The following is a 24398-nucleotide window of genomic DNA, read 5'->3' on the forward strand; positions in this document are numbered from 1 at the left end:
TGTTTTTTTTCCTATAACAACTGAGGCAAGAGAATATCCCACAATATCTTGGGGGAGACAAAGGAAACAGGCTCAGGGAACAGAATGAACATGTTTGCAACTGAGAACCAGGTTCTGAGGAGTGCCGAGCTTCTTAAACCTGAAGATGTAACTATTTCAAAAGACCTGTGACTTCATCCCGGGGTACCGAGAAGAAGCTCACCAGCCCTCCCCTCCGTGTTTACCAGGTTTTCTTCATGAGTTCCTAGGGCCAACAAGTGTGGCCACGTGGTGATCAGCCCTCTAAAACCAAATAGATATCAAAGATCAACTTTAGGGTTTTGGGGGACAACAGTTTCAGATATCATAATTCACTTCTTTATGTCCCAAACCACAAGTGAAAGGTACCAGAGTTATGTGGCAGCTGCCTCCAAATTTTTTTTCTGAAAGTTTATTTACATTTCAGAAAATGACCAGGGAATTCAGGGAATTTGAGTAAGAAAGAGTTTAAACTCCTTTTCACCTGTGGAAACAGAATACCCAAATCAAAGAAAGGGAAAACTATCCTCACTGAGTCTCCTTTAAACTGTGAAGTAGGACATGTTATTAGTAACAATAATAATCACAAATAAAATCTACTAGTTTTTGCCAATTATTTTCAACTAAAAATTAAATGTGTATGAAAATCTGTAACCCAGAGAAACAAATCTGAGTCCCCAAGCCATATCATCATCAGCTCAGGGAAAGGGAGAGAAGGGTGACTGGGCAAACAGAGCATCACATAGCACAAGATACGCTATTTCTTAAAGCTGTCAAGATTTAATAATGGCACACATTTATAGAGAATGTTAAGACAGTTTGACATACCAGAAGTAACGGTGAACTTAGAGTGAGAAGGCTTAGACTCCATTCCCCACCCCTCCTTGTTTGACCTTAGGCAAGTCACGTAAATCCTCAGTATTCTCCCTCATCTTTAAAATGAGGAGGCTGGGTAGGTCGAATCCTATAATTCTGTCGAGTTTACAAAGCATCTTCCCCTTACAAAGACCCTGAGAGGAGGTTCTAGAAACATTTTTCCCATTTTACTAATGGGGAAACAAGCTCAGAAAGATGAAGTGTCTGATGGAGCTGGGATGCTCCAGATAGTGGCAACTTCAGAGTGGGGGTACCTTTTTAGATTTTACCGAGACTGGAGATGGGTTTGGTTAGCCTCCACTACAATAAAAGCCAACCTGCTGTAGAAAAAGAACTCTAGATTCAAGTCTAGAAGAGCACTGCGGTAGCAGCAGGTCCTCACTCACTCAATTTCTCCCAAGAGTCTAAGTACCTGGTTGCGCTCAGTTTCCCCTTCTACTAACACAGCCGGCTAGTACTGTTGTGGTCTTGGAGAATCCCTGATAAAAGCCGTTAGTTACTCGTACAAGAGAAATGCAATGGCTGAAACTAGAAATTAATAAAACCAATTCCCACCTTGCATTTTCAGCAAATAGCAGCCACAGAAAGACTAACAAGGAAGGAAGTACCTGCTGTTCCATGAGCACCAGACAGTGCACGAGCAGCCCAAGAAAAGAGTTTCTGTAACATGACTAAAAATGAGAAGAGGCTCTACAGTGTAGAAGACGGTGTGAATTAGTCCACCGAGAAAGCATGAGCATTTCCCTCTTCTTATGGTACTTGCCACAAAACACAACTCCATAGCAATCTATGGGGAATACACAAGCAAACATTTAAGTAAATCGGAAAGTAAAAGACTACTGTATTATTTGATAGTAAAATAATGCACAATGGAATACAAAAAACAAAAACTCAAGATGAGCTTGGACTGTTAATAATGCCAGCTTACATTTTTATAGCATTTTAAAAGCCTTTAAGTCTACCACCTCTTAAGTAGGCAGAACAAGCTGATTCCCTTCTTACAGGGAAGTAAGGAGTTACTTTCCCCCTCTGGGGCCCTCAGTTGTTGCTTTGTATAAAAGGTCTGTACCAGAAGATCTCAGACTGCTCCCTCCCAGCTCTAAAATGCTGTAACTGTAGAAACTCTAAGAAGGATTTGCAATAAAGGACATCAGAGTATAAAAGCAATTCCTTTGAAGACTCCTTTTGCTAGCAAAGCAGAATTTGGAATCAAGAACAGAAATTGGTTCAGCACAACTTAATGTAGAAACTGTAAAGATGATACACACAGACACGGGATCCACACATTATAATTTGGAAGTGAACCATATACCTGTTGACCTATCCTCCCCTACCACTAGGAAATCAGACAGAGGTAAAGGACACACACATATAAAAATATTTTCAGAGGCACACTTTATTGTATTAAGAATTGGAAACTGTGTGCCCATCAATTGGGGAATGACTGAATAAACTGCAATATATGAATGTAATAGAATATTACTGTAATTAAGAAATGATGAAGGGGATGGGATGGTTTGAGAGAAAGCTGAGAAGACTTGCATGAATTGATACCAAGTGAAGTAAGCACAACGAGGAGAACAATTTAAACAATGACCACAACAACGTAAAGGAAAACATTCTGAAAGAACTAAAAACTCTGATCAATATAGTGGCCAAATCATGATTTCATTACTTTTAGAATTAACCATGCCACTCAACTCTTGGGGTACCCTCAGCGAAGCTATTAATTTTTCTGTTTTTCTCTGTATACTGAATGTGTTAATGATAATGTCTATGATAAAAAAGAAAATGCATTTTTAAAAAAGAAAAATAAAAAATGCACAGATAAGGAAATCATCAGTGGTGCAAAGAGGCAATCACTTCTCTACAAGCCAACTTGGAATGTTCATTACACTGCAAAGCACAGGCATTTACATTACCCTAGAAAATTCTTCTTCCTCCTGCTTCCCATTTCTTGTGGCCTTAAAGGTTCCTGCCACTTAGATACCAACACTGATTCTGGACTCCTACAACTTTGGGCTTGTTAATCTGAGGGAAACCCAAGAGGAGGGTGACTTTTTTTTTTTGGTGCACAAAAATTGTTTCTATATCATTAGTAATATTTCATTAGTTACAGGTCCATCACAGATTATTATGCATAAAAACATAGTCGGCTTTTATGATGAAAATCTCTCCCAATAACTGGTAACAGAAGTTGCTCCTTTCAATCTTGTCTTGAAAAATTATGAGGAAATATTGGATAATCTGCCAGTTTCAAAGAACAAAAAAACATGAGTTTTACATGGGACAATTAAAAATCAATTTAAGATTTTAAGAGTTACATGGTCTAAAGTAGTTGCGAACTGCATCTGAAATACTTTAAAAGTAAAATTAAAAGAATATATTTAAATTGAAAAGTAAAATGGACCTCTAGACCACAGTTCATCTGGAAAAAGAGCCAGGGGATTTTGTGGACTGCAAGTTTAATGCACTTCAACAGTGGAATCTTGTAACCAAAGAAGTCCGTATGATCTTTGGTTCCAATCATTAAGAGAGGTAATGTCCACAAGTAGGAAGCAGAGAGCATTGTTATAGTCTGCCATGGGCCAGATTCAGGGCATATCTCAGAACTGTATCCAGGTCTGAGGGCTACAATATAGGAAAGAAATAGATACGCTAGAGTCCAGGAAAGGGCAATCATGAAGGTAAAGAACCCCAAAGACTGTGTAAAGGAACTGGTCATGGTAGGCCTGGGAATTCCTTTTTTTTTGGGGGGGGGGAGTGACTTGGCCAGGGTCACACAGCTAGTACCATGTCTGAGGCCGGATTTGAACTCAAGTCCTCCTAACTCCAGGGCCGGTGCCTCTATCCACTGAGCCACTTAGTGGTCTCTATGGCCTGGGAATTCTTGTGGTAACAGGATGGGTATCTTCAAATATTTCAAAGGCTACCACCTGGAAAGGAATGAAGACTTCTCCCTGGTCCCTGAGCCTTCTTTCAGCCAAAGACAAGGTTTATGAGAACATCTGTCATATTGGGCAGACTCTTAAGAGTCTGAACATTACTGAACTACTGGCTAGATTATAAGAAATCTGAGCATGAGGCTCGATTTTAAGAATCTGAGTTCTCCCAAAGGGGGGGGTGCATGGGCTGCTTATCACACCAGATCTTCTGGTAAAGGCAGGATTTTATAGTTGCAGAAAAGTACCAGCTGAGAAGTTGTCTAGGAATTTGTTCCGAAGACTGTTTCCAATACAGATTCTGAGATCCTATAAATTAATTGTACTTCTTCTAAGCTGGGGGGAAAATAAAAACAAACTGTCACACCTCTACTTACTGAACTCCAATGGATCTGCATTTCCCATAGGAGCTAACAGAAACCACAGTTTGGCATGTAAAGCCTTTCATCCCCTGGCACACATGCCCATCTTTCCAGCTCAAGTATGCCCCTTCAGATAACTTGACAGTCCAGTCCAACTGGCCTTCCTCCATTCCTTTGCCTTTTTGTCTAATTCCCCTGTCTGAAATGGTCACCAACTCTCTAGCTTCCTTCAAGGTTCAGCTCAAGCTCCACTGAGTCCCTCTGTAAAGTCTTCCCATGAAGGTACAGAAGTCACTTCCTTTCAAGATGAACTGATATGTGGTAAGCACTTTCCAGGCCTTCAGGTGCTACCTACATATGAGCTGTTATTTTGTATATGCCTGTACACGCTCGGAGTCGCCCGGGTTAGAATGTAACTATTTCACTTCTGTCTTTGTATCCTCATCACCCAGACCAGAGGCTGGATGTAATTGGTGCTTCTGGATTAACGTATCTGTAGGCACCGGCGCGTACGTATCCATCTCTCAGCGTAAGAAGAACACCCACCAATGTGACCCATGACTTAGCAGCCAAGACCTGGAGAGCTAAGAGACACAGAAAGTGACTGCCTGAGGTCATACTCCTAGTGAATCAGAAGTAGACTTTGAACAGAGGCCTTCCCACCACCAAATTCCAAATGATGCCAATTATGCAACACCTCCTCCACACACGTGTGTGTATAGAAGAGCCACGTACAGATGTCGTGGACACACGTGTTCATTTGTACTTCTCTACCAAGTATCCCTGGTTCATCTGATTCATGTGAAGCTCAGCTAGGTTCTTCAAAGAGTTCTACACTGTACCCACTTTGGGGGACCAACCCTAGGTCCACTTGATTTTTATCCCTGGGGACCTCTACAGAACTATCTGACACTGAAGAATATAGAAAATTCTGTAAAATTCACGCATCAAAAGAGAAGATGAGAACTTTCTTACAAGATATTAACGGCCCACAAAAGCTGTGAAATTTGATTGTTACATTCCCTCAGCTGTGCCACTCAGCTGCATGAGACTCAACAGAAAAAACCAATGGCATTTATATCGGGGAGCAAACTGGCTAGAACTTAAAGCAAAAACAAACATCCTGGGGCTCCTGGGGACAGTGTCCTAGCGCTTGGGAAAGGAAGCCTTTCTAAAATAATCAGAGTTAACAACAAAGCCTTAAGAATAAAACAATGGAGGGGAGAGACACACAACGAACAATGCCCTACACAGGGATGGTGACCCCACAGAGCTTTTCCTGGTGGAGCAGCCAAGAAGTCTTCATCTAGGGGTCTCCTTTAAAATGCTTTCACACAGACCCTTTCTGCTACCTTGACCTTCCTCATTTTGAAGATTCCATTTGCTCTCTCTTGTTCATTTGGTCATGCAATAAGGGCTTCTCAAGGCTAAATTTTGCCTTTTTAGTCACAGACAGCGTCATTTTGCAGAATCACAAAGAGATCTAAGAATTTCAGAGAATAAGATCATCCAAGGGAAAACTAGGCTGTAGGAAGCTGCTTGATATTATGGAATTACTTTTTGTGTGCTATATTTACTTTACAAACTATAGTCAATGGTAAGGCCGAAATCTTTCATTTAAGCCCCTACTGTTTTATAAGTTATGTGTGTGTGTGTACATATACACATATACACACAAACGTGCATATACATACATACACGTAGATAGATGCAGATATAGATGTGTGTGTGTTTTCTTCTAGTGAGGTAGAACCCCTCCTCTGCTATTTCCTTTCAATTAACAATTTGCATCAACAAAATAATTCTACTCATGTTGAAGTGGATTTCCTAGTAGATAACTCAGTTCTGAAACTCTTCATCTTCCTTTTACAGCATTTTATCACAGTCCAATTTCACTGGCTACCCAAGTCCTTTCCAGGAGAAAGAACTATTACATAATAACGTCTTCCAAGGGCCAATATGGATAAAATCTGGCTTTGTACATTTTAAGAATTATATTTGTGTCTCGAAGATAAACACTTCTTGAAAAATGAAATACAAAGCAAATGGTTCTTTTTGTTCCTTAGGAAAAGGTGATAAAAAAGATTCCAAATCAGTCAATGTAACAGGATGCCTGCTGCTATCTGTCAATAACAGGGTGGGCTGAACTGAATCAAGGGCTCACCATGAGCCATGGCTTTGTAAGATGTAAGGAAGTACAACTGCTATTTCCTCAATTAATTTCAATGTGCACTGGAGTCGGTTTTAACTGCATTTCTGATGTCCTTATTCTTGCAACAGAAAAGGGGAAAGCATTACCGGGTTAGTTTTTAAATTAAATAAATCACCAAGAGAGAGTACTAACAACTACCTATTTATAAGCTTCTTTGCAGACCAAGCTCCATGAAAGTCATCCAAAGTCCTAGGCTCGAGTTGTTTCTAAGGAAACAAAATAGCAATTAGAAAAGCCCACTTCTAAAATGGCTTACACCTAGATGTTTATTATGTTACCAGTATTTGGTTGTTCTGTTTGTTTTTTAAACTGAGATTAATAGTTTTTTTTTTTAACAGAATGATCTAAGAATCAACTACCCAAAGTAAGGATTACTTCTAATAGATACTGTGCTATCAACTGCAGTTCTCTGGATTCTGCCCAGGCTGTTACTGACAGAGAGCAGAACTTTGCCACACCTCTATTTATTACTAATGAACAAAAACTGGCAATAAATTATCCCTGGGATTTCTAGGTGAAGCTGAAATTCCACGCCTAAGAAATTAAACTGGTAAATTTTATTAACGATACCTGTTTTCTCAAAAACACTAAAGTACCCTACTCTAACCATGTTTTCCCAAAGTGACACGTCATACAAGGTCATAGAATCCCAGGATCTAGAAGGTAAAAACACATTAGAGTTAATCCAACCCTAGGGGTTCTTAAGCTGAGATTCATATTTTTTAAATGTGGTGTTCATTTAATCAATTAACATGGTTTTCAATATCATTCATTTTCTTTGTAATCCTATGTATTTTATGCATTTAAAAATATTCTAAGGGCAGCTAGATAGCACAGTGGATAGAGCACTGGCCCTGAAGTCAGGAGGACCCGAGCTCAAATCCAGCCTCAGACCAAACACTTGACACTTACTAGCTGTGTGATCCTGGGCAAGTCACTTAATCCCAATTGCCTTAAAGAAAAAAAAAATTCTGGAAAAGAGTCTATAAGCTTCACCATACTGCTGGGGGCTCCCTGACACAAAAAATGTTAAGAACCTCAGATCTAATCCAATCCCCTCATTTTACAGAGGGGCAAACTGAGGTTCACTGAAGGGAAATTATTTGCTTTTATAGAGCAGATAGTGGAGCTGGGAACTGAACACAAGTCCTCTGACTCCAAGTCCTAATACAAAGTACTTTCATTGAAATATGGTAGAGATGAAGGCAAAAATCTAATTCCAACAGTTCTTTATATAGAACTCAAATCAATATACTTGGCATTCTTCAACATGGCCTGTTGGAGAAGGGGGGAAACCAACCACGAGTTACGTGCCACAGCTCTGACACATGTCAATATAAATGCTGTCCAGAAATCTTGGCTATTGTAAACCATAAGCCTTGGCATAAAAACTGAACATGCTTGACCTCAAAAGTGATTAGGCAACAATGGCCGAAATAAAAAAGGATGTTGTCCCTCAAGAAAGGCCTTAACTAAAATGTGAGGAGGAGCGATAAATGAATGATCAAGGGGGCTCTATCATTTCCCAAATCAGGTCTTCTGCCGGAGTATTTGGGAAGGTTCTGCTTCTCCAATGAACAAGATTCAAAGGAGTTCAAGAGAAGGCACCTCTTTCCACATACTAGAACTATGTTCAAAATATGGATCTTATAACACGTATATGGAGTGTTTGACACGTGTGTATACATGTGTGCTATGGAATGGAATACAAATTCCAACCATTCTTGACAATCTTGCAACTAAGGAAACCAGCAATTCACTGACACCTCGCCTGAAAATAGAAAATAAGCCTGAATGTATGCTGTTAAGGTAAGGTAGAGTCAACAAGGCTTTGGAGGTCTAAGCGGCCTACTGTGTGGATGCAGGGCACCACTACCAAAAACCCTTGGGGCACCAAAGCACTCCCCACGCAAGGAACAGAGAGTCAAAGTCACCCTCAAGGGACACCTTATGAAACTGTGGGATTTCCTCATTCCTTCAACCACACTTGTTTTACATAATAAAAGTTCCTTTCCTCTTTTAACAGCAAATTTGAATTCTTCAAAGGTAAAAACTTGAAGGAAACATATTATACAGACCAATCTAAACTTATCACCCTGTCCAAACCTGAGAGAAAACTAGAACACCAAGGCCCTCCTTTTCTTGGTCATTACTTCTGTGTCACTAATTTGAGTGTGACTCTTCAAGCAAATCCCTCTTCTCTGATGGCTCTAACAATAGAATCACAGAATGTTGGCCACCTGAACAAGAACTCTCTTGATCTACAACATACCCAAGAACTCCAAAACTGATATCCAAGAAGGTTATGGTCCAGCCAGACCAGCTTCCATGTCTTGTGCACTCAGCACACCCAACATCCTCCCCTCCTCTAATTAATTTCTAGCTTCCTTTGCAGCTCACTAAGTCAGGCTTCTCCTCATTTCCCAGAGGATTAGACCTGACAAACATGGAAACAGGCTTCTATTAACTTTGTACAAATTCTAATGTACACATGTACATGCTGAATGTTAACACCCTGAGGGCAGGGGCTTTTTGGCTCACCCCCACCCCCGGTTTCTGTATCCTTATCACCTAGCCTGATATTTAGGGTAGTAGCTAGAGTTTGTAAAATTAAATTATGGTTAACCATAAAGTTTTTATTTGAAGACTCCCAATGAGGAGGAACTTACTACAGTCACTCATAATCTTTAGATGTTTAATAAATGTACTCTTTCCACTTTCTCCAGTGGAAGCCTCAATTCACCTCTTTGCAATTTCCACCTAGTTACTAGTTCTAGGCTGAGACCAAGTAAAACAAATGTAATTCCTCTTTGGGTGACAGCCTTTCTTGAAGATAGCTATCAACTACCACACCAAAGACCCAAATATTCCTTTTTTCCCCTAGTTGGTTCTAGCAGCCACCTCTCCCATGGCAGGACCTCAAGGTCCCTCCAACATCTTCGCTGTTTTCCTCTGGAGGCTCTCAAACTTTACCAATGCCCTTTACAAACTAGAACCAAGCATTATGGGGTTAGTCATTGCTTAACGCTATCTACACTGGCTCCTCAGCAGCTGTATCACATTGAATCATTCTCTGATTCTACTTAATTTCTTTGTCCAACCTAACATCAGTATGGAGTCTGCTGCTAACTTCTGATAACTTTGTTATGGTAATTGGACAAATGTAGAGTTAATACAATGAAAGTACTATCAATAGAAAGAACCTCAGATGTTATTTAGTCCAATCCAAATCTAAACAGGAATTCCCCCGCTACAAAACTGTCTAAAAAATGTGCCCAAGTATGAGAGAATTCCTGGGACCAAGTACTCACCTTCAATACAGTACAGCCCCAGAACAACCAAGTCTTAAGTATGTTTACATTACATGGACAATTTTGCACAAGAATGCTAATACAAATTTTGGCTAGTCTATGAACTGCAGAAAAATATGTTTGGGCCTATAGTCCAAAAGGTCAAAGGTCAAAAAAGTTAGCACGGCTACCAAAGTATTTATGACAACACTTTTTATGATGATGGGGGGGAAGGGGGGCACTCCTGAGACTCAGGGGAGAGGGAAACATTAGACTAGTCATTAATCAGGGAATGGCTGAGCAAACTGTGATGTAGTAATACAAGAATACTATTGCACCATAATGACAAAGATGAGGAATTTAGAATACGCAAGAAGATTTAGATGAACTAAGAGGAAAGAAAGAAGCTAGAAAGTATACAGCACAATAACATCAACATAAATGAAAAACTCCACTGAATTCATTAAAATGCAAAGACCAATCTCACTTCCAGAAAAAAGGAACACACACATGATATCAAGAAGTAGCTGGTATGAAAAAGAAAAGGCTTCCATAAAATTTCTGAATGCATGAATCATATGAAGCCTGCGGTGCAGCACTGACCTTCAGTTCTCACGGACTGGGCCAGCAGAGGGCCAGCTCTGGCAGGTCTAACACCAAGCTGCAAAGATTATCAGAGCACAGGCCCACTGAAAACGGATCAATAACGAGAACCACTCACCAACAAGCAGGGAACTGGTCATCGGGGATTGGGACCTGCTTTTTTTTCTTTTTTGGGGGGGGAAAAGGTAGAGAAGGAAGAATTGGGGAGACAGCATAGCAACTCATAGAGCTGCTTGTCTACTAAGGCACAAACAGGTCAGATTTTTATTTGCAACAATGTGGGCCTTCCAAATCACACACATCCACCTTAAAGTTGAACAAGAAACACCAAACTGAATAAAAATTTTCTGTAACAATCTGACTGCAATCTCTTCTGAAAGACATAAAGCCACAGTTTAAATAGCTAAAACACAGCATCATTTAATACTCAAAAGTTAAAAACAAAAAAGCAAACATGGTGACAATCCCATTGAAATGTCATTATCAGGAGAGCCTTTATTAAACACAGACTCTGGACTGTGTGGAGCTAAGCATGACAAATACAAGTCATTTAGTTCTGCTAGAATGTTCATTTTAATGCAACTAAAACCTCAGGGAACACTTTGAATATGATGCAGATTTCAAGTTTGCTCCTGCTTGATTTTTTTCCAAGAGAATGCAGAAAACCACACACAACTTTCCTCTGACTCCCAAACTGGGAGACCCTTGCCCAAGCAAACTATAGGTCTTTGTCCTATCTACTGGTGCAAGAGGAGCTGGGAAGAGGAAGGGCTGCTGCATACCACCCCCAGCCTCCTTCCTACTTCGGAGGGCCACCCTAACCAAAATGCTGTGGCATGGGGGGGCGGGGGGGCCCCCCGCAGGTGGCAAGTTGAACAGCTTGAGGCCACTATTTATTGTGGTATTTATGCATTTCTTAACCATTCAATATGCTTTTAAAAAAAAAACACCTGCAGGTTAAAAAAAAAAAAGGGGTCTTATCTGTCAATGACTAAGTTTTTGAGCATGTACCTAACCCCGTTTTCCCTTATGTACTGTGGTTTACGCTCCACAATTTTGCATAGCATTGTGTCTTTTGGTAACGTATGTCAAATGACAGCAGATCTATCTATATCAACAAAATAATCCCTACCTTCGAGAGGTTTATATTCTAATGTAGGAAGACAGTATGTAAAGGGAAACTACAGGAAGAGCAGAACAATATCCCCTCACAGAGGGAATCCCACATTCAAGGAGAAAGAGAAGAGGGCGTCCACAGACCACAGCCAGGAGTGAGCTGAAGCGTCTGAAATGGTGGTCCCCAGAAGGCGGCACCAGACAGCAGAGGTGTCTCAGGGCGGCCCCGCGCAGCAGCAGAGGAGTCCTGAAAAAGTCCAGGCACGACTTAGGTGAAACGCGGCTAAGATCCTTCTTTAAATGGTGATCCAGTGAGGAACGAGGCATCAATGACTGGGGAGAGCACCAGGGCAGACATTTCTCAAAGTGGAAATTCAGCAGGCTGGCGTTCTGAGGAGAACGAAGCAGGCTCCTCCTGAGAGCATCCAGGCATGAAGGAGGTAAAAGCACGGCCCGAGATCCTTCCTAAAACGTCGAGTCCTGGGGAATAAGGAGATGGGTCCAGAGGTGGAGATTTCTAAGGGTGGCAATGCAGCAAGGAGTAGTCGTCCAGAGAGAGTCCAGGTGAGGCTGGGATCTTTCCTCAAAAATTATGTGGGTAAATCTTTGGCCATCACTACAATCTTTTAGTAACTGTGTATTAAAATCTATGGGGAGGCAGAGTGGTACAAGATGGATGGTTAAGAAAGTCAAACTTAGGGGCAGCTAGGTGGCGCAGTGGATAGAGCTCTGGCCTTGGAATAAGGAGGGCATGAGTTCAGATCCAGCCTCAGACACTTGATACTTACTAGTTAGTTGTGTGACCCTGGGCAAGTCACTTAACCCTGACTGCTCATCCAAAAAAAAAAAGTCAAACTTAAAAGAGTCACAAGACCTCAAATCCCAGCTCTGTCACTTACTACCTTTGTGACTTTACACAATTAATTCACTCTTGATGTCTCTGGGCATGCATCTTCATCTTTAAAATGAGGGGGTTGGACTAGACAGGCTCTAAGGCCCCTTCCAGCTCGGCATCGATGATGTCACACAATAAACATATGTAAACTTCCACTCATCTTTCTAAAATGATATTTAAATCATTTGAAATGCCTAAATGCTGGTAAAACAGCTCTCAAAATAAAAGAGGGGCTTTAATGTTTTACAAATCCTACTTAAGTGTACTTTACTTTTAGAAATACTCCACTTGGACAATCTAAGTTACTTATTTTAGGGTCTGAATTTGAAAGATTTCCACCAGAAGAATTCCCTCAAGGGCAGAGACCAAAACGCCTCAAACCCATCCTGAACCACCAAGCACCAAACTAAACAATACAGCGTCAGCCAAGTTCAGTTCACTTTGTAAGCCTGAGAGTTCACAAGATTTTTTTTTCCCAGCTGTGATAATTCAGAAAGACCAAATGCAAGAGACAACTGGACAGATGCTAATTTCTCTCTTAAATTAAAAGAATAGAAAGGATCACATAGATCACTGTGTAATATTCTGATATAATAAAATTGTGCGGCTGGAGACTGGGATCTAGAGACCACCTCCAATAACATCTCTAATAAACAAACACAAATGTTCTTCAATTAAATACCTACGTAAAAAATCATGCCAAAATCCATAGCTTCTCAAAACCAAGGAAACTATGGGCGAGGTTTTAATAGAGCGCTCCATTTGTGGGAAGAATCACTTTGTGAAAATTCAGAACTTATCAAAATGGTGCTACTTCACAAACAAGAAAACGAATGGGAACTGGCGATTCTCATCAAGTCATCAGGAAACTACTGTCCCCGACAGTGATGGTGGCCCTGATTTTAATACAAGGTCCTGCAGCCAGACAACTGGCTCCTATGTAATCAAAGTTTAACTTCCATTTTAGTAAGGAGAGCAAATTACAGGAACAAGAAGAATGTGTGTTCATTCAATACTGGATTGTTTCTTTCTCTGTGCAGTTTAATTACCTTTCCCCTATAACTGGATGATGATTCCAAAAGAAAAAAACCAAAACCATACCTTAAGTCAAGTCAAATGTCACAGTTATAAACGTGAAGAAGACAAGGTAAAACTTTCTTATAAGTTTACAACCTTGAGTAAAAATGGTGCAATGCATTACTAGGCTGGATTCCCTAAATTTACACCAGACCAAAATTTCATATCTTATTTGGGCAAGTTAAATATAGAACTGTCTCCCACTATCTCCTGTCTAAGAATGTCACAGTATTTCCACCATCCTCTTTTCTCTAGTCTCTTATAACTAAGGGGAAGGTGAAGGAAAGCATCAACAATCTGGAGTTTTCTCAAGAAACGTACACGTCGTTACACTGGACTTCACATAAAACTTCTTTAAGTGTCTGCTAGATTAAGATCTCTTTCAGGCTCTTATATATTATCTTTTGATATCAAAGCCTTCTCTCTTACTATTTTTCCCCACCACGAAAAAGTACCTGCATATTTTTGCTTATTAGCCTAAAAAAGGTCTTAGTGTAAAAATAAGCAGTATGTTCAACTTGTCCTGGCATTTCGATTTATTTAATCAATGACCAGAAGGCACTTCAAGTGAGAAAATTACCAGTTTCCCCTTCCCTCCCCTCAGTCTTTCTCAGGGATAGAGATCTAAGCCTATTGGGAAAATCTTTTAACACAAACTTGGTGAGCTCTGAATAGAAAGCATTTATGGAATGTTCCAGAAATACTCATATTAATAAAAGCTATACAGTCAAGCCTTTCATTTGTCTTGATGAAGGTAAGGATCATTGGATGGATTATCACGGCACACAAATGGAATCAAATTACACCAAGGCATTTTAAAAAGAGCCAGGCAGGGGCAGCTAGATGGCACACTGGATAGAGCACTGGCCCTGGAGTCAGGAGGACCTGAGTTCAAATTTAGCCCCAGACACTTGACACTTACTAGCTGTGTGACCCTGGACAAGTCACTTAACCCCACTGCCTAGCAATAAAAATTAAAAATAAAGAGCCAGGCAAGGTCTCTCCTTCCAAGACCTGAACACAGGAAAGGACCAGAAGGATGAGGCCCACAAAGAACTGAAGTGTTTAGTGGGTGAATGGAGGGACACAGGGACACTTCAAGAGAGCTAATGACTATAAAATGGGAAAGAAAGAGAAATTGTTTAAATTTTCTCCCACTTAGCAAATCAGCAGGACAACTTTCACTAGTGTTCTCTTATGGCTTGCCTCACACGGTTGTGACTGAAGTCCTCAAGGAACAAGCTGAGGAAAATCTCAGAAATGGCACAAAAACAGTCCTTCTGCAATTTCAACAGGAATCTCCACTACAGCTGTTTCAAAAAGGAGCTTCACATAAAATATTCTTCAGGAAAATATAATCTGGCAAAAGATTCTAATCCACATGATTTTTCTTACAGCCCTCAAGGTCCTTTGGAGCATGAGGGCTTCTCTTTTTGCTTTGCTCATATCTAAAGCCCACTCCCCCAGCATTAAACAAAAGCTACGCCCGTAACTCACACACTTTTAGCAAAATAAAGCGCCTTCTCTCCTCCCCAAACACCTCTCGGAGAAGGAGGAGGGGTCCTGGGGTGGTGAGGGTCCGGAGCCAAAAAAGGGATACTGGGGTGGGAGGTGAGGCCCAGGCTCCGAGGCCCGATTCTCCTCCTTCTCCCCTCCCCCCCCACCGTGCCCCAGTAACACATCCGGGTTAATCGGCAGCCCCTTTACCCCCAGGCCCGGTAGGGGATCGGGGCTCCTTCCCCTTTCCTTCCCTCCCCCCCCCAGCCAGGAGGAAGCAGCCTCAGCAGCCCCGCCCCCGCGGGAGGGAGCGGCGGGGGGGAGGGGCTTCAGGCAGCCGATTCAGACCGGCCGATTCCGGTTCGGAGTGGTTGTGGAGACACAAACAAGCCGATTCAGACGAAGCCCTGGCGGCGGGCGTACAAAGCCCGTGCGCGTGGCCGCCAGGCCTCCCCAGGTCCCCACGGCGGGAGGGCACGAAGCCCGGGCCGCCCGCCGCCGCCTCCTCCGGGAAAAGACATTTATTTTCCAAAGAGAAAAGAAATGGACGTAGGAGCTGGAAAGAAAAGGCGGCTCGAGAGGCCCCTGCTTGGCCGGCGTGGCCGCGCGGCTCCACCCCACCCCCTCCCCACAGGCGGCCCCCGGCGCCCGGGGAAGCAGAGACGGCAGGCGCGGGCGAAGAACCGACTTTGCTAGGAGCACAGAGTACTCACTAACAGGGGCAGAATACGGAAAAGTTTGTAAAGTGTTTTACAGAAATGACCTCATCCGATGCAAGCCAAAAGGAGTACAGGCTATTATTCCCTTTTTGCAGATGAGAAAACAAAGTCTGAGAAAAGAAGTGACTCGCCCAGGGTCACACAGCTACTTGACATCTGAGGGGACAATGTGGGCTCAGGCTTTCCACAAACCCCAAGCCTTAGAAGTTTCTAACCAACTTTACATTTTAACACAAATGTATATTTTTCCTCCCTTGTCCCTAGCATAGACATCTTCTCATAACACACTCAAAGGAACAAAAAAATCCCATTTAAAATTGAGTGATTCATCTCTAGCTGGCAATCTCAACGACAACTAGAAAGGAGGGGAGCTTGTGGTAGAAGGCTGGCATTCTACAATGAAGCTAAATTCATTAATTTCTACTTTCACTTCAGCCCCACTGCAGCTGCAAAGAAAATCACCAACAAGTGAATTAGCATGCCTTCTAATCACCAATTTCCAAAACAGACCTTCCTGGTTGCATCAAGTTTTGTGATTAACATGCACTAAATTCCAGCCAGAGACAGTTTCCTCTGTATTCTGTAGACTATGGAAGAAAGAAAAGTAATTTTTAGAAAGCTGGCTCCCTGAAATAAGATCTGCTACTTGAAAAAAGCAATACAGTGAACCTTAAAAGTTACTCAAATTTAATAATAAAGAAATTCTGTTCATTTGTTGAACACCAATCACCACCCCAAACTGCTAATTCCATCTGGGTTCGCTAGAATGACCAATTATTTCACAGAAGTATGCTTTTATGACTAAACGAGCTAACATGTCACCGACGTGTACCAGTCATGCTGATAGGGCTAACTACAAACTGGGGTAATATTTGAGGAAAAATTAGTCCTGCTCTCCAGGACCCTTCAATTCCCACCACCACCACCGTTTTGCAGGTGATGTTCATTATCCATCACAGCTCTAGGCTGCTGCCAGTAATTAAGTTATGATGATCCTTTCCCCCATGCCTCAGCCAAACCCTGGACAGATTCTATTTAAAGAGGTTAAAGGAAATCAAATATCACCAAAACACAAATAAAACCTCTATTCACAATGGTTTTTCCCCTCTCTAAACAAGTGCGTGCAAACTAAACTACTAGGTGCATTACAAGATTATTTTCTGTGATCTTTGTGAAAATAAAATTAAATTAAAAAAAAACTATTTGCTAAATAAACAGAGCCAAGGAGATTGCATTTGATTAACTCCTCCTACTTTTCCCCTCTGGAATGAATTCCACCCCCAAAACTCTCCTGGCAATTTGTCCATAGCTCTCTCCTCAACTTTAAATATTGTGAGAAATAACCCAGTTCTGTGCACACAGTAGGTTCTTCATCAGCAATGGGATAATTTGAAAACTAGAAACTATTCCTAAAGTCTCTAACTACAGTCATTTTTTTTTTCACTTACGCCCCCGGGGAGGAGATTGTCTTCTCCAGTAGGGGACAAGCTCAGTCACTTTCATTTCACAGCATTCATTGGATTGAATTGCTTTGTTGCTCTTCTGTCCATTTACATTATTGTACTCAATAAGTAAATTATTTTCTTGGCTCTGCTTACTTCAATTTGCATCAGTTCATATAAGTCTTTCCATGCTTTTCCTTATTTATTATAAGGATTGTTTCTTAAAGTGTAGTGATATTTACATTACATTCCAGTGCCACAACTTGATTCTCATTCCCAGTCTTCGGGCATCTAGTTTGTTTCCAGTTCTTTACTACTACACAAAAGGTGTCAATAAAAATATACTGGTGTAAAAGGAGGTTTTCTTTTTATCTGTGACTTTCTTGGGGTATATGCTCCAAATGGGGGGTGGGGGAGTTTACTGAGTTAAGAGATATGACACTTTAGTCACTTTGAGTGCCTTTCACAGCTATGGTTAAGGAGATGAATTCTTAACAAAACAAGAACAGAGGTGACTACACTGAAAATTCAAAGCTTTAGGACAAACAAATTAACGAAACTAGGATGGCAGGGAAGTGGTAGACTGAGGGGGTAAAAAAATCACTGTATAAAATGTCTGCTACAAAATATATATGTAAGTGATTCTCTTTCAATTTTAAGATTCTTTTTTTAAAAAAACTTCTATAATACATTTATATAAGGAAGAGGAAAATAAAAACTTTCTATGGATCCATGGGGAGGGAATGTTCCTCATGAGCTCATTGATCAACACTCTCTGCAGGTTGTTCTCAAAGTAACAAGGAAAGTGCTATGAATCACACAGGCCTCTCACCTAAGTCGTTTTTCCTGTCTGATTTACCCAGGAGAGCCCAATGGTATCTTTTACTTTCTTCCTCTTTTTCCAACCTTTTATTTTCTAAATTATTCTAGAATCACTCGAGGGAAATGAAAAGTATTTTCTTTTTAACTGAGAGCCATTTCAACCTTCATTAAAAAGCAAAAACCACACAACCTCCATCCCAAGCCTACTTAAGAAAGGTAACTCAAAAGGGAAAAAAATAAGGAATGTGTTCAAAATTCTACATTTTACAGGTATCTTTATCTAAGAGCCCATGTAAAGAAGAAATCTTTAATCAAGCTCATCATTTCTAAATGTTATGCGGCTTGCTGAAAATCATTGAGCAAACAAAGAAAGAAATCTACCAGAGTTATTTTCATAAAAATATCTTTGCTTATTGCTAACCATGCTACCCTTCTAAGGAGCTCATCTGAACATTTGCTTTTTGGCCCAAAAGTAATAAACTTCTGTAGTTACTCAATATACTTTCCTTCAGAAGAAATATCCACATATAAATGATGGGAGAAGAGGGGAGGGAATAGATAGGGAGAAGGACACAATAGGGAAAACCTGTTACAAAGTTAGAAAGTGCTAGCCATACTGAAAGATTAATTTTGATAGTTCAACACTCACATTAACATGCATTCACAATTTAATTAACATCAACTCTCAAATTATCCACATGTAAATTTATCTTTTTCTATCAATTACCCACAGTCCATTTTTAATCCTAGACTAGATCTTGTCTTCCAACACACCTCGCCCCATTACAAACTGCATCCTCTACTAACACCAGCTGAATTAAAGGAAAATTGAGAAAGGACAGCTATGAACAAAACACTGTGATATATTTCAAAGTCAAACAGAAATGAATTGAAAATTATCCAAGTTTCAGCTCCCTTCCAATCGGGCAGATAATCAGAAGTTGTTCATTGAGTCTTCATTAGCTAAGACAGTCCAATCAACTCTTGAGGGGCACTGAATTTAAAATCCAGAAGCGCTGCGTTCAAACCCAGACACTATTACTTACTATTACTACCAGTGTAATCTTTGGCAAGTCATGTTATCCCTATGCCTTAGTTTCCTCATCTATAAAATAGTAACAGTCCCATATATTTCATTAGATTCTTGTGTAGATCAAGTAAGATGAAGTAAAATGCTATATAAACGGCAGTTATTGTGTTACTGAAGATGGTAGAAGGCCTTAGGAATTTGAGCTGTCAATTCATAACTTCTATAAACTACCAAAGCAGAAAAAACTGGTAGCAGAAAAACAAATTTCCCATTTGTCATTATCTAGCAATAAGAAATTAAAGGAGACAGAAATTCAGTTTTTATTTCAATCCAGGGGCTTAAAAACAAATACCTTTGTCAGAGTCGACATCAAAAATCCTGTATGAAAGTTAAGTGCCTCCTTTAAGGAGTGAAAAAGAACACAGAACAATAGGACAGTACAATGACTTGCTGTATCATACTAGTCAACTACTATGAAGGAGAGTCTGACAGAAACATGAGGTCTTGTCACGTAGAAAGACTGCACAACCAGGCTGCTAGTGAGCCAATGCTCACTCATTTGAAATGCATGGCTACGAATCTATTCACTGAAACGATATACTTAATTAGCAAAAAGAGAGGAAGATCATTAGGAATCTGTTCTCAGGTAAGAAAATGTAGTGGGGAGAAGGGACAGGGAATGCTAAATGAATGTTGAACAGTTACTTCAAATACCCTTCAGGAATTTCCCAAGATTGAACGTCTCATAATTGGATGATTTTAAGAAAAAAATGAAAACAAAATTTGTTAGCTTTATCAAAGGAATCAACTCATCTTCATTTAGGTAGCAGCCCCCAAAATATTTTATTTGGGCCAAATTTGGAGGAACTATTTACAACTGGAGTTAAAATGACAGTGAAAATAAGGATAATTTTGCTGGTTTGAACATTAGCCGTTTTTCATTCCTGACATTTAATTCATTACCAATCTTTGGTCAAACTGCTAGGTGGCGCCATAGTGCACAGAGTACATGGCTTTGAGTCTGGCAGAATCATCTTCCTGAGTTCAAAATCCACCTCAGACACCAGATGTGTGACCCTAGGAAAGTCACTTAACCCTGGTTGCCTCAGTTTCCTTGTCTTCAAAATGAGCTGAAGGAAATGGCAAACCACTCTAGGATTTTTGCCAAGAAAACCCCCCATGGGGTCATAAAGATTCAGACAAGCCTGAACAATAACAAGCATCTGGTCACCTCAGTTGGTTTTCCCTAAACATTCAGCTGTACTTAACTGCAAATGCACATCATACTTTGCTTTAACTAATGAATTTCCTTTACTCAGAAGGGCAGGATGGCCCCATGGTCTGGAGAATGCTGGCCTTGATTCGGAAAGCCCTGAACCAGCATAGAAGTGCTTCATGAATGTTTGTGGACTGATCGAATCCCAACTCCACTCAACTTGGAGGCTAGAGTGAAGTCACAGCCTCACAGCCTGTCTGCTCAGCTATTGGGAGGTTCAAGTGAGACAAGAAAGGAAAAAAGCTTTGTAAATTTTAAATAAAGCCTAAAACTCCATCATGAATGCATAGTCTCAGCACTGGGGAACGCAGGAGACAAATGACAAATGAACTGCCCTTCCTCTCCACCAACCCCCTCCCCCCCCCCAAATGACTGGCCTCTGCTCTCATGCACAGTGGGAGTTTGGGCAGTCCACAAAAGTGGAGATTAACATGGCAGAAAGAAGAGTCAACAAATGGCTCCAATGAGCTAGAAATCTCTTCTTACTGGAATGTTAAGAACACCTGTGATGGGAAATAGGTGTCATACAGCTTCAGATTTTATAAGTACGGATTTTAAGTATACGGTTTTCTGAAAGGAACTTAAATCATCTAGGTTTATTCCACAGTTGAGAAAATTGAGACCCAAGAAAATGAATAGATCTGACCACTGTCACACAGCTACTTGGCTGGAAAATGCTACAGGGTCTCCTGATTTCCAAAGTACATATGACACAAGGTAAAAACACTTTACATTAAGATTTTTTAAAACTGAGTTCTATCTTTTGTCACACTGAAGAAAAGAAATAAGAAGCGATTTTTTAAAAAGCATGTTCAGGCTACGTGACAGAAATGGTTTTCACTTCTGCCAAGTGGCTACAACTGAGGTGGGGAAGGTGGGGAACCCAAGAAGGTAAAGGCCAGCCCCAAGCTGAGGTGCTTCCAGTAAGTAAAGACAATGACCCCCCCCTTGTGGTTTGGGATAGCTGAGGGTTTTCTTTACTTTCAATCACAGCAATAGCCAACTCTCAGTTTATTAAATCCCTGATTTTAAACTTACAAAAGGCACCCACCTTGACATTTTCACTCAAATATAAACCGTCTATAAAAATTTATTTCCTCGATTCTAGAAAGATGCCATTTCCTTGGCTTAAATAGTGAGCAAAGCTACACCTTCCATTTCAAGAGAACTCCTCTGCTTGGGCTGTTAAAACTGCTGCCAGTTTTCAGTGTGTGTTTGCTATAGTGGATGCTCTTCTGATAACCCTTTCAGTGAATAGGAATAAACGTAATATATGCAGAGGTGTCTACATCATCTATTTTGCTATTCTAACTTTTACAAGCATCTGCCAGTGGAATGTTTACAACAGGTAAGGTGAGCATCCCAGAATCTTGATCCTGGGCCACCTGCTGCTAGGCAAGAGTTTCCACAAGACTGGCTCCCTTTCCCAAAATGTAAATGTTAACATTCTCTTTGGCTACACGCTAACACTGATTGACCAAGCCTCACTCATTCCAAAGAGCCAGGATTTCACGAAGGTGAGTGACTGCCCACAGATCAGAGTGTCAACGTCCACACCCGGAGGAGTTTCAGGAGATGCTGTGGCCACCTATGTTATCCTGTAGTGACCACCCTCTTGGTGAGAAGTCTGTCTGAAATAAACTAAGTCATCCTTGGCCTAGCCTGGTGGACCACTAATGGAAGCCGCCTTTCCAGCTGGATAGAACCTCCTCTCAGAGTTTGATGTTCCAAGGGCACGACCTTCCGAAGCCCAAGTTCAAACCCACAGTTTGATGCTTCATTGGCCTAGGACAGTTAGCATCGACTCCTAGCTCTAGAGCTGAAGGAGGCCTCAACAGACCTAACCAGCTCATGGTACAGAGAAGGGATCATGACAGCCAGAATCTGAGGTTAGGGTCCTGGGACACCAAACCCAGCACTCGATTATCCCAGGAGCCTCGCTACCACAAAGCGCACACAACAGAGGACTTTCCTTATATCAGCCCTGTGAGGGAGGCTGGAAAAGTATCCCCATTTTAGAGATGAGGATACTAAGGCATAAAGAAATCACCTGACTTGCCAAGGTCCCACAGCTAATGAGCAGCAGAGTTGGGCCTGGGAAACAGGCCCAGAGGACTGTCCACTACCCCACACTGCCTCTCACAGCACTAAAAGGATCAAAACAATCTTTCCAAATACTCATTTTGTATCAGGTACTAGAAAGAAATGGTGAGAGCAGCAGTTACATGCTAGCAATTGAGATTTTTCTTCATTGACTAATGAAGAAATGAATGCATGGATCATCCAGAAGTAAAACCCAAGGACTGTGCTCTGAAAAGCCCATTACCTTGACAGCCATTGACCATTGAGAATGGCTGTGAGTTTGACTGCACAGTTCCCCTGCCACGCGAAGGCTGGTGGTTAACCTACCTGTCACTGCTGGTACTACTGCTGCTGCTGAGTGAATCACTACTTGAAGATCTACTCTTAGAGCCGCTGCCGCTAGGGGACCTGGCGGGTCTAGACGCTTGGCTAGCCAGCCTCTGGGGAGACTGATTCCTAGACTGGGATGAGTGTGGTGAGCGACTCCTGCTGTGCTGGTAACTCCGTTCTGGCCTTCTGCCTCGCACCTCCCGTGTAATCTCATCCCTGTAGATATCCCTGTGTACCACACTGGGCAGTGTAAACTGCTCCCGGGCCCTAGGTTCGTAACGGGGCTCATGTGCATCAAAGCGGTTTGGACTTCGACTCCGAGAAGAAGTATAATAGAGCCCATGCTGTAAAGTCCGCTCTCGAGGGTCTCTATAGTAATCCTGATCGTAATGTCTTGTCCGATCAAATCCTCCCGTCCCCCGTTCATGGTGTCCATAGGCACTATGTTCATAAGCACGCTCCCTGTTATCTGAAGCCCTGCATTTGGGAGGGGGAAAAATATGTAATCAATCAGAGAGGGGCAAGCAGAACTACAAGCAAGTCATGCAAACACATTCACTTCAGCACTGACTTCCTCTCGGCAATTGGTTTCTTTTTAAATAGCATTAACTTCGTAAGCAAACACTGACACGCTGAACATTGTACTTAACACCAAATATTTTCAGATAGAGAGTAGCTCAGCAATCCTTTTGTTTTAATCAGATATTGGGCTTTCATGACCATGACTGTGTCACTCATCACAATTCCTGGTTTCACATAGAAGAAGCTGCTAAAGCTCTCTCTGATTTTAAGCTTAGTAGCATTAAACAAGGTTTTGCCACTATATCGTAGCTAAGAAACATCAGAGTCATCTGTTTTGTTTAAATTGTTTCTAAACTTTTGCCAAGTATTTTTTTGTTCCAAATTGTCCAGATACATTTTTACCACAGCCATGAAAGCCACGGTGCAAAGCATGGTGCAGCAAAAAGAAGCCACTTCCAAAGAGTTAAATGTCCCACAAAGAAGTCCAGGAAATGACAAGTTATCTCATAACAAACATTTTAAAGAGAGCCACTACACCTTGACTTCTTGGGGTCACCAACACATCACTAGAATGTGCCAACTGCTAAGGCCAAAGAATATTAACTCATAAACAGTCTCAAAAATCTGACGATTCTAAAATATTAGATGAGTAAAACATGCTGCTGTGCAAAATGAATGTTGAATTAGCTATGGCCGAAGGCTTCTTCAGTCTCTCTAATACTGATGAGTTAATTTCAAAACAAAACTTCCAATGTGAAGTTCACTTAATTATTTTGTGTGCAGTTCATAGTTGAGAAGGATGTCCTCCTAATCTTTGCTTTTGTGAAACTCCCTAAGGTGAGACTACTAGAAGTATTTGAATGGTCTTTCTAAACTAAAAACATGGGGATTTAATGATAATTTGTTGAGGGGTAAATAAAAAGTATGCACAATTTGAAATATTCCTGTGTATATAGCATTAATGTTAAAATTTCATATTCCAGTTTTATAAACATTTCTTCCTTGTCTTTCTACAGATCTCTTAGAACGCATTAACTCTCAATTACTACGATGACAGTAATTCATTGGGGATAGTGATAGACATAGTAAGTGATAGGAATAGCTGGCATTTGTCTAGAGCTCTCAAAGTTCACAAAGCCCTTTATATGCATCATTTCATTCAATGCTCACAAAGTCCTGGGAGGTGGAGAAGGCAGCACCAAGAAGGCCAACCCGATCTGAAGGGTATAGTACTCTCGCCTTCCCACTACACCCCTACCCTCTGCTCGCTGTGCCACAGATGTCCAA

The 24398-nt window shown here is 41.1% G+C and overlaps 1 protein-coding gene across 1 annotated transcript in view; it reads right to left on the minus strand.

Annotated features, from left to right (window-relative positions):
- SPEN (spen family transcriptional repressor) overlaps window positions 1-24398 on the minus strand; it is a 76953-nt gene that overhangs the window by 26203 nt on the left and 26352 nt on the right. The window contains 1 exon segment of the mRNA XM_020973180.2: window positions 22587-23066. Within this exon segment, the coding sequence (XP_020828839.1) occupies window positions 22587-23066 (480 nt within the window).

The sequence above is a fragment of the Phascolarctos cinereus genome, unplaced genomic scaffold, assembly GCF_003287225.1.
Source record: "Phascolarctos cinereus isolate Bilbo 61053 unplaced genomic scaffold, phaCin_HiC Scaffold_726;HRSCAF=1367, whole genome shotgun sequence".
Lineage (NCBI taxonomy): Eukaryota > Metazoa > Chordata > Mammalia > Diprotodontia > Phascolarctidae > Phascolarctos > Phascolarctos cinereus.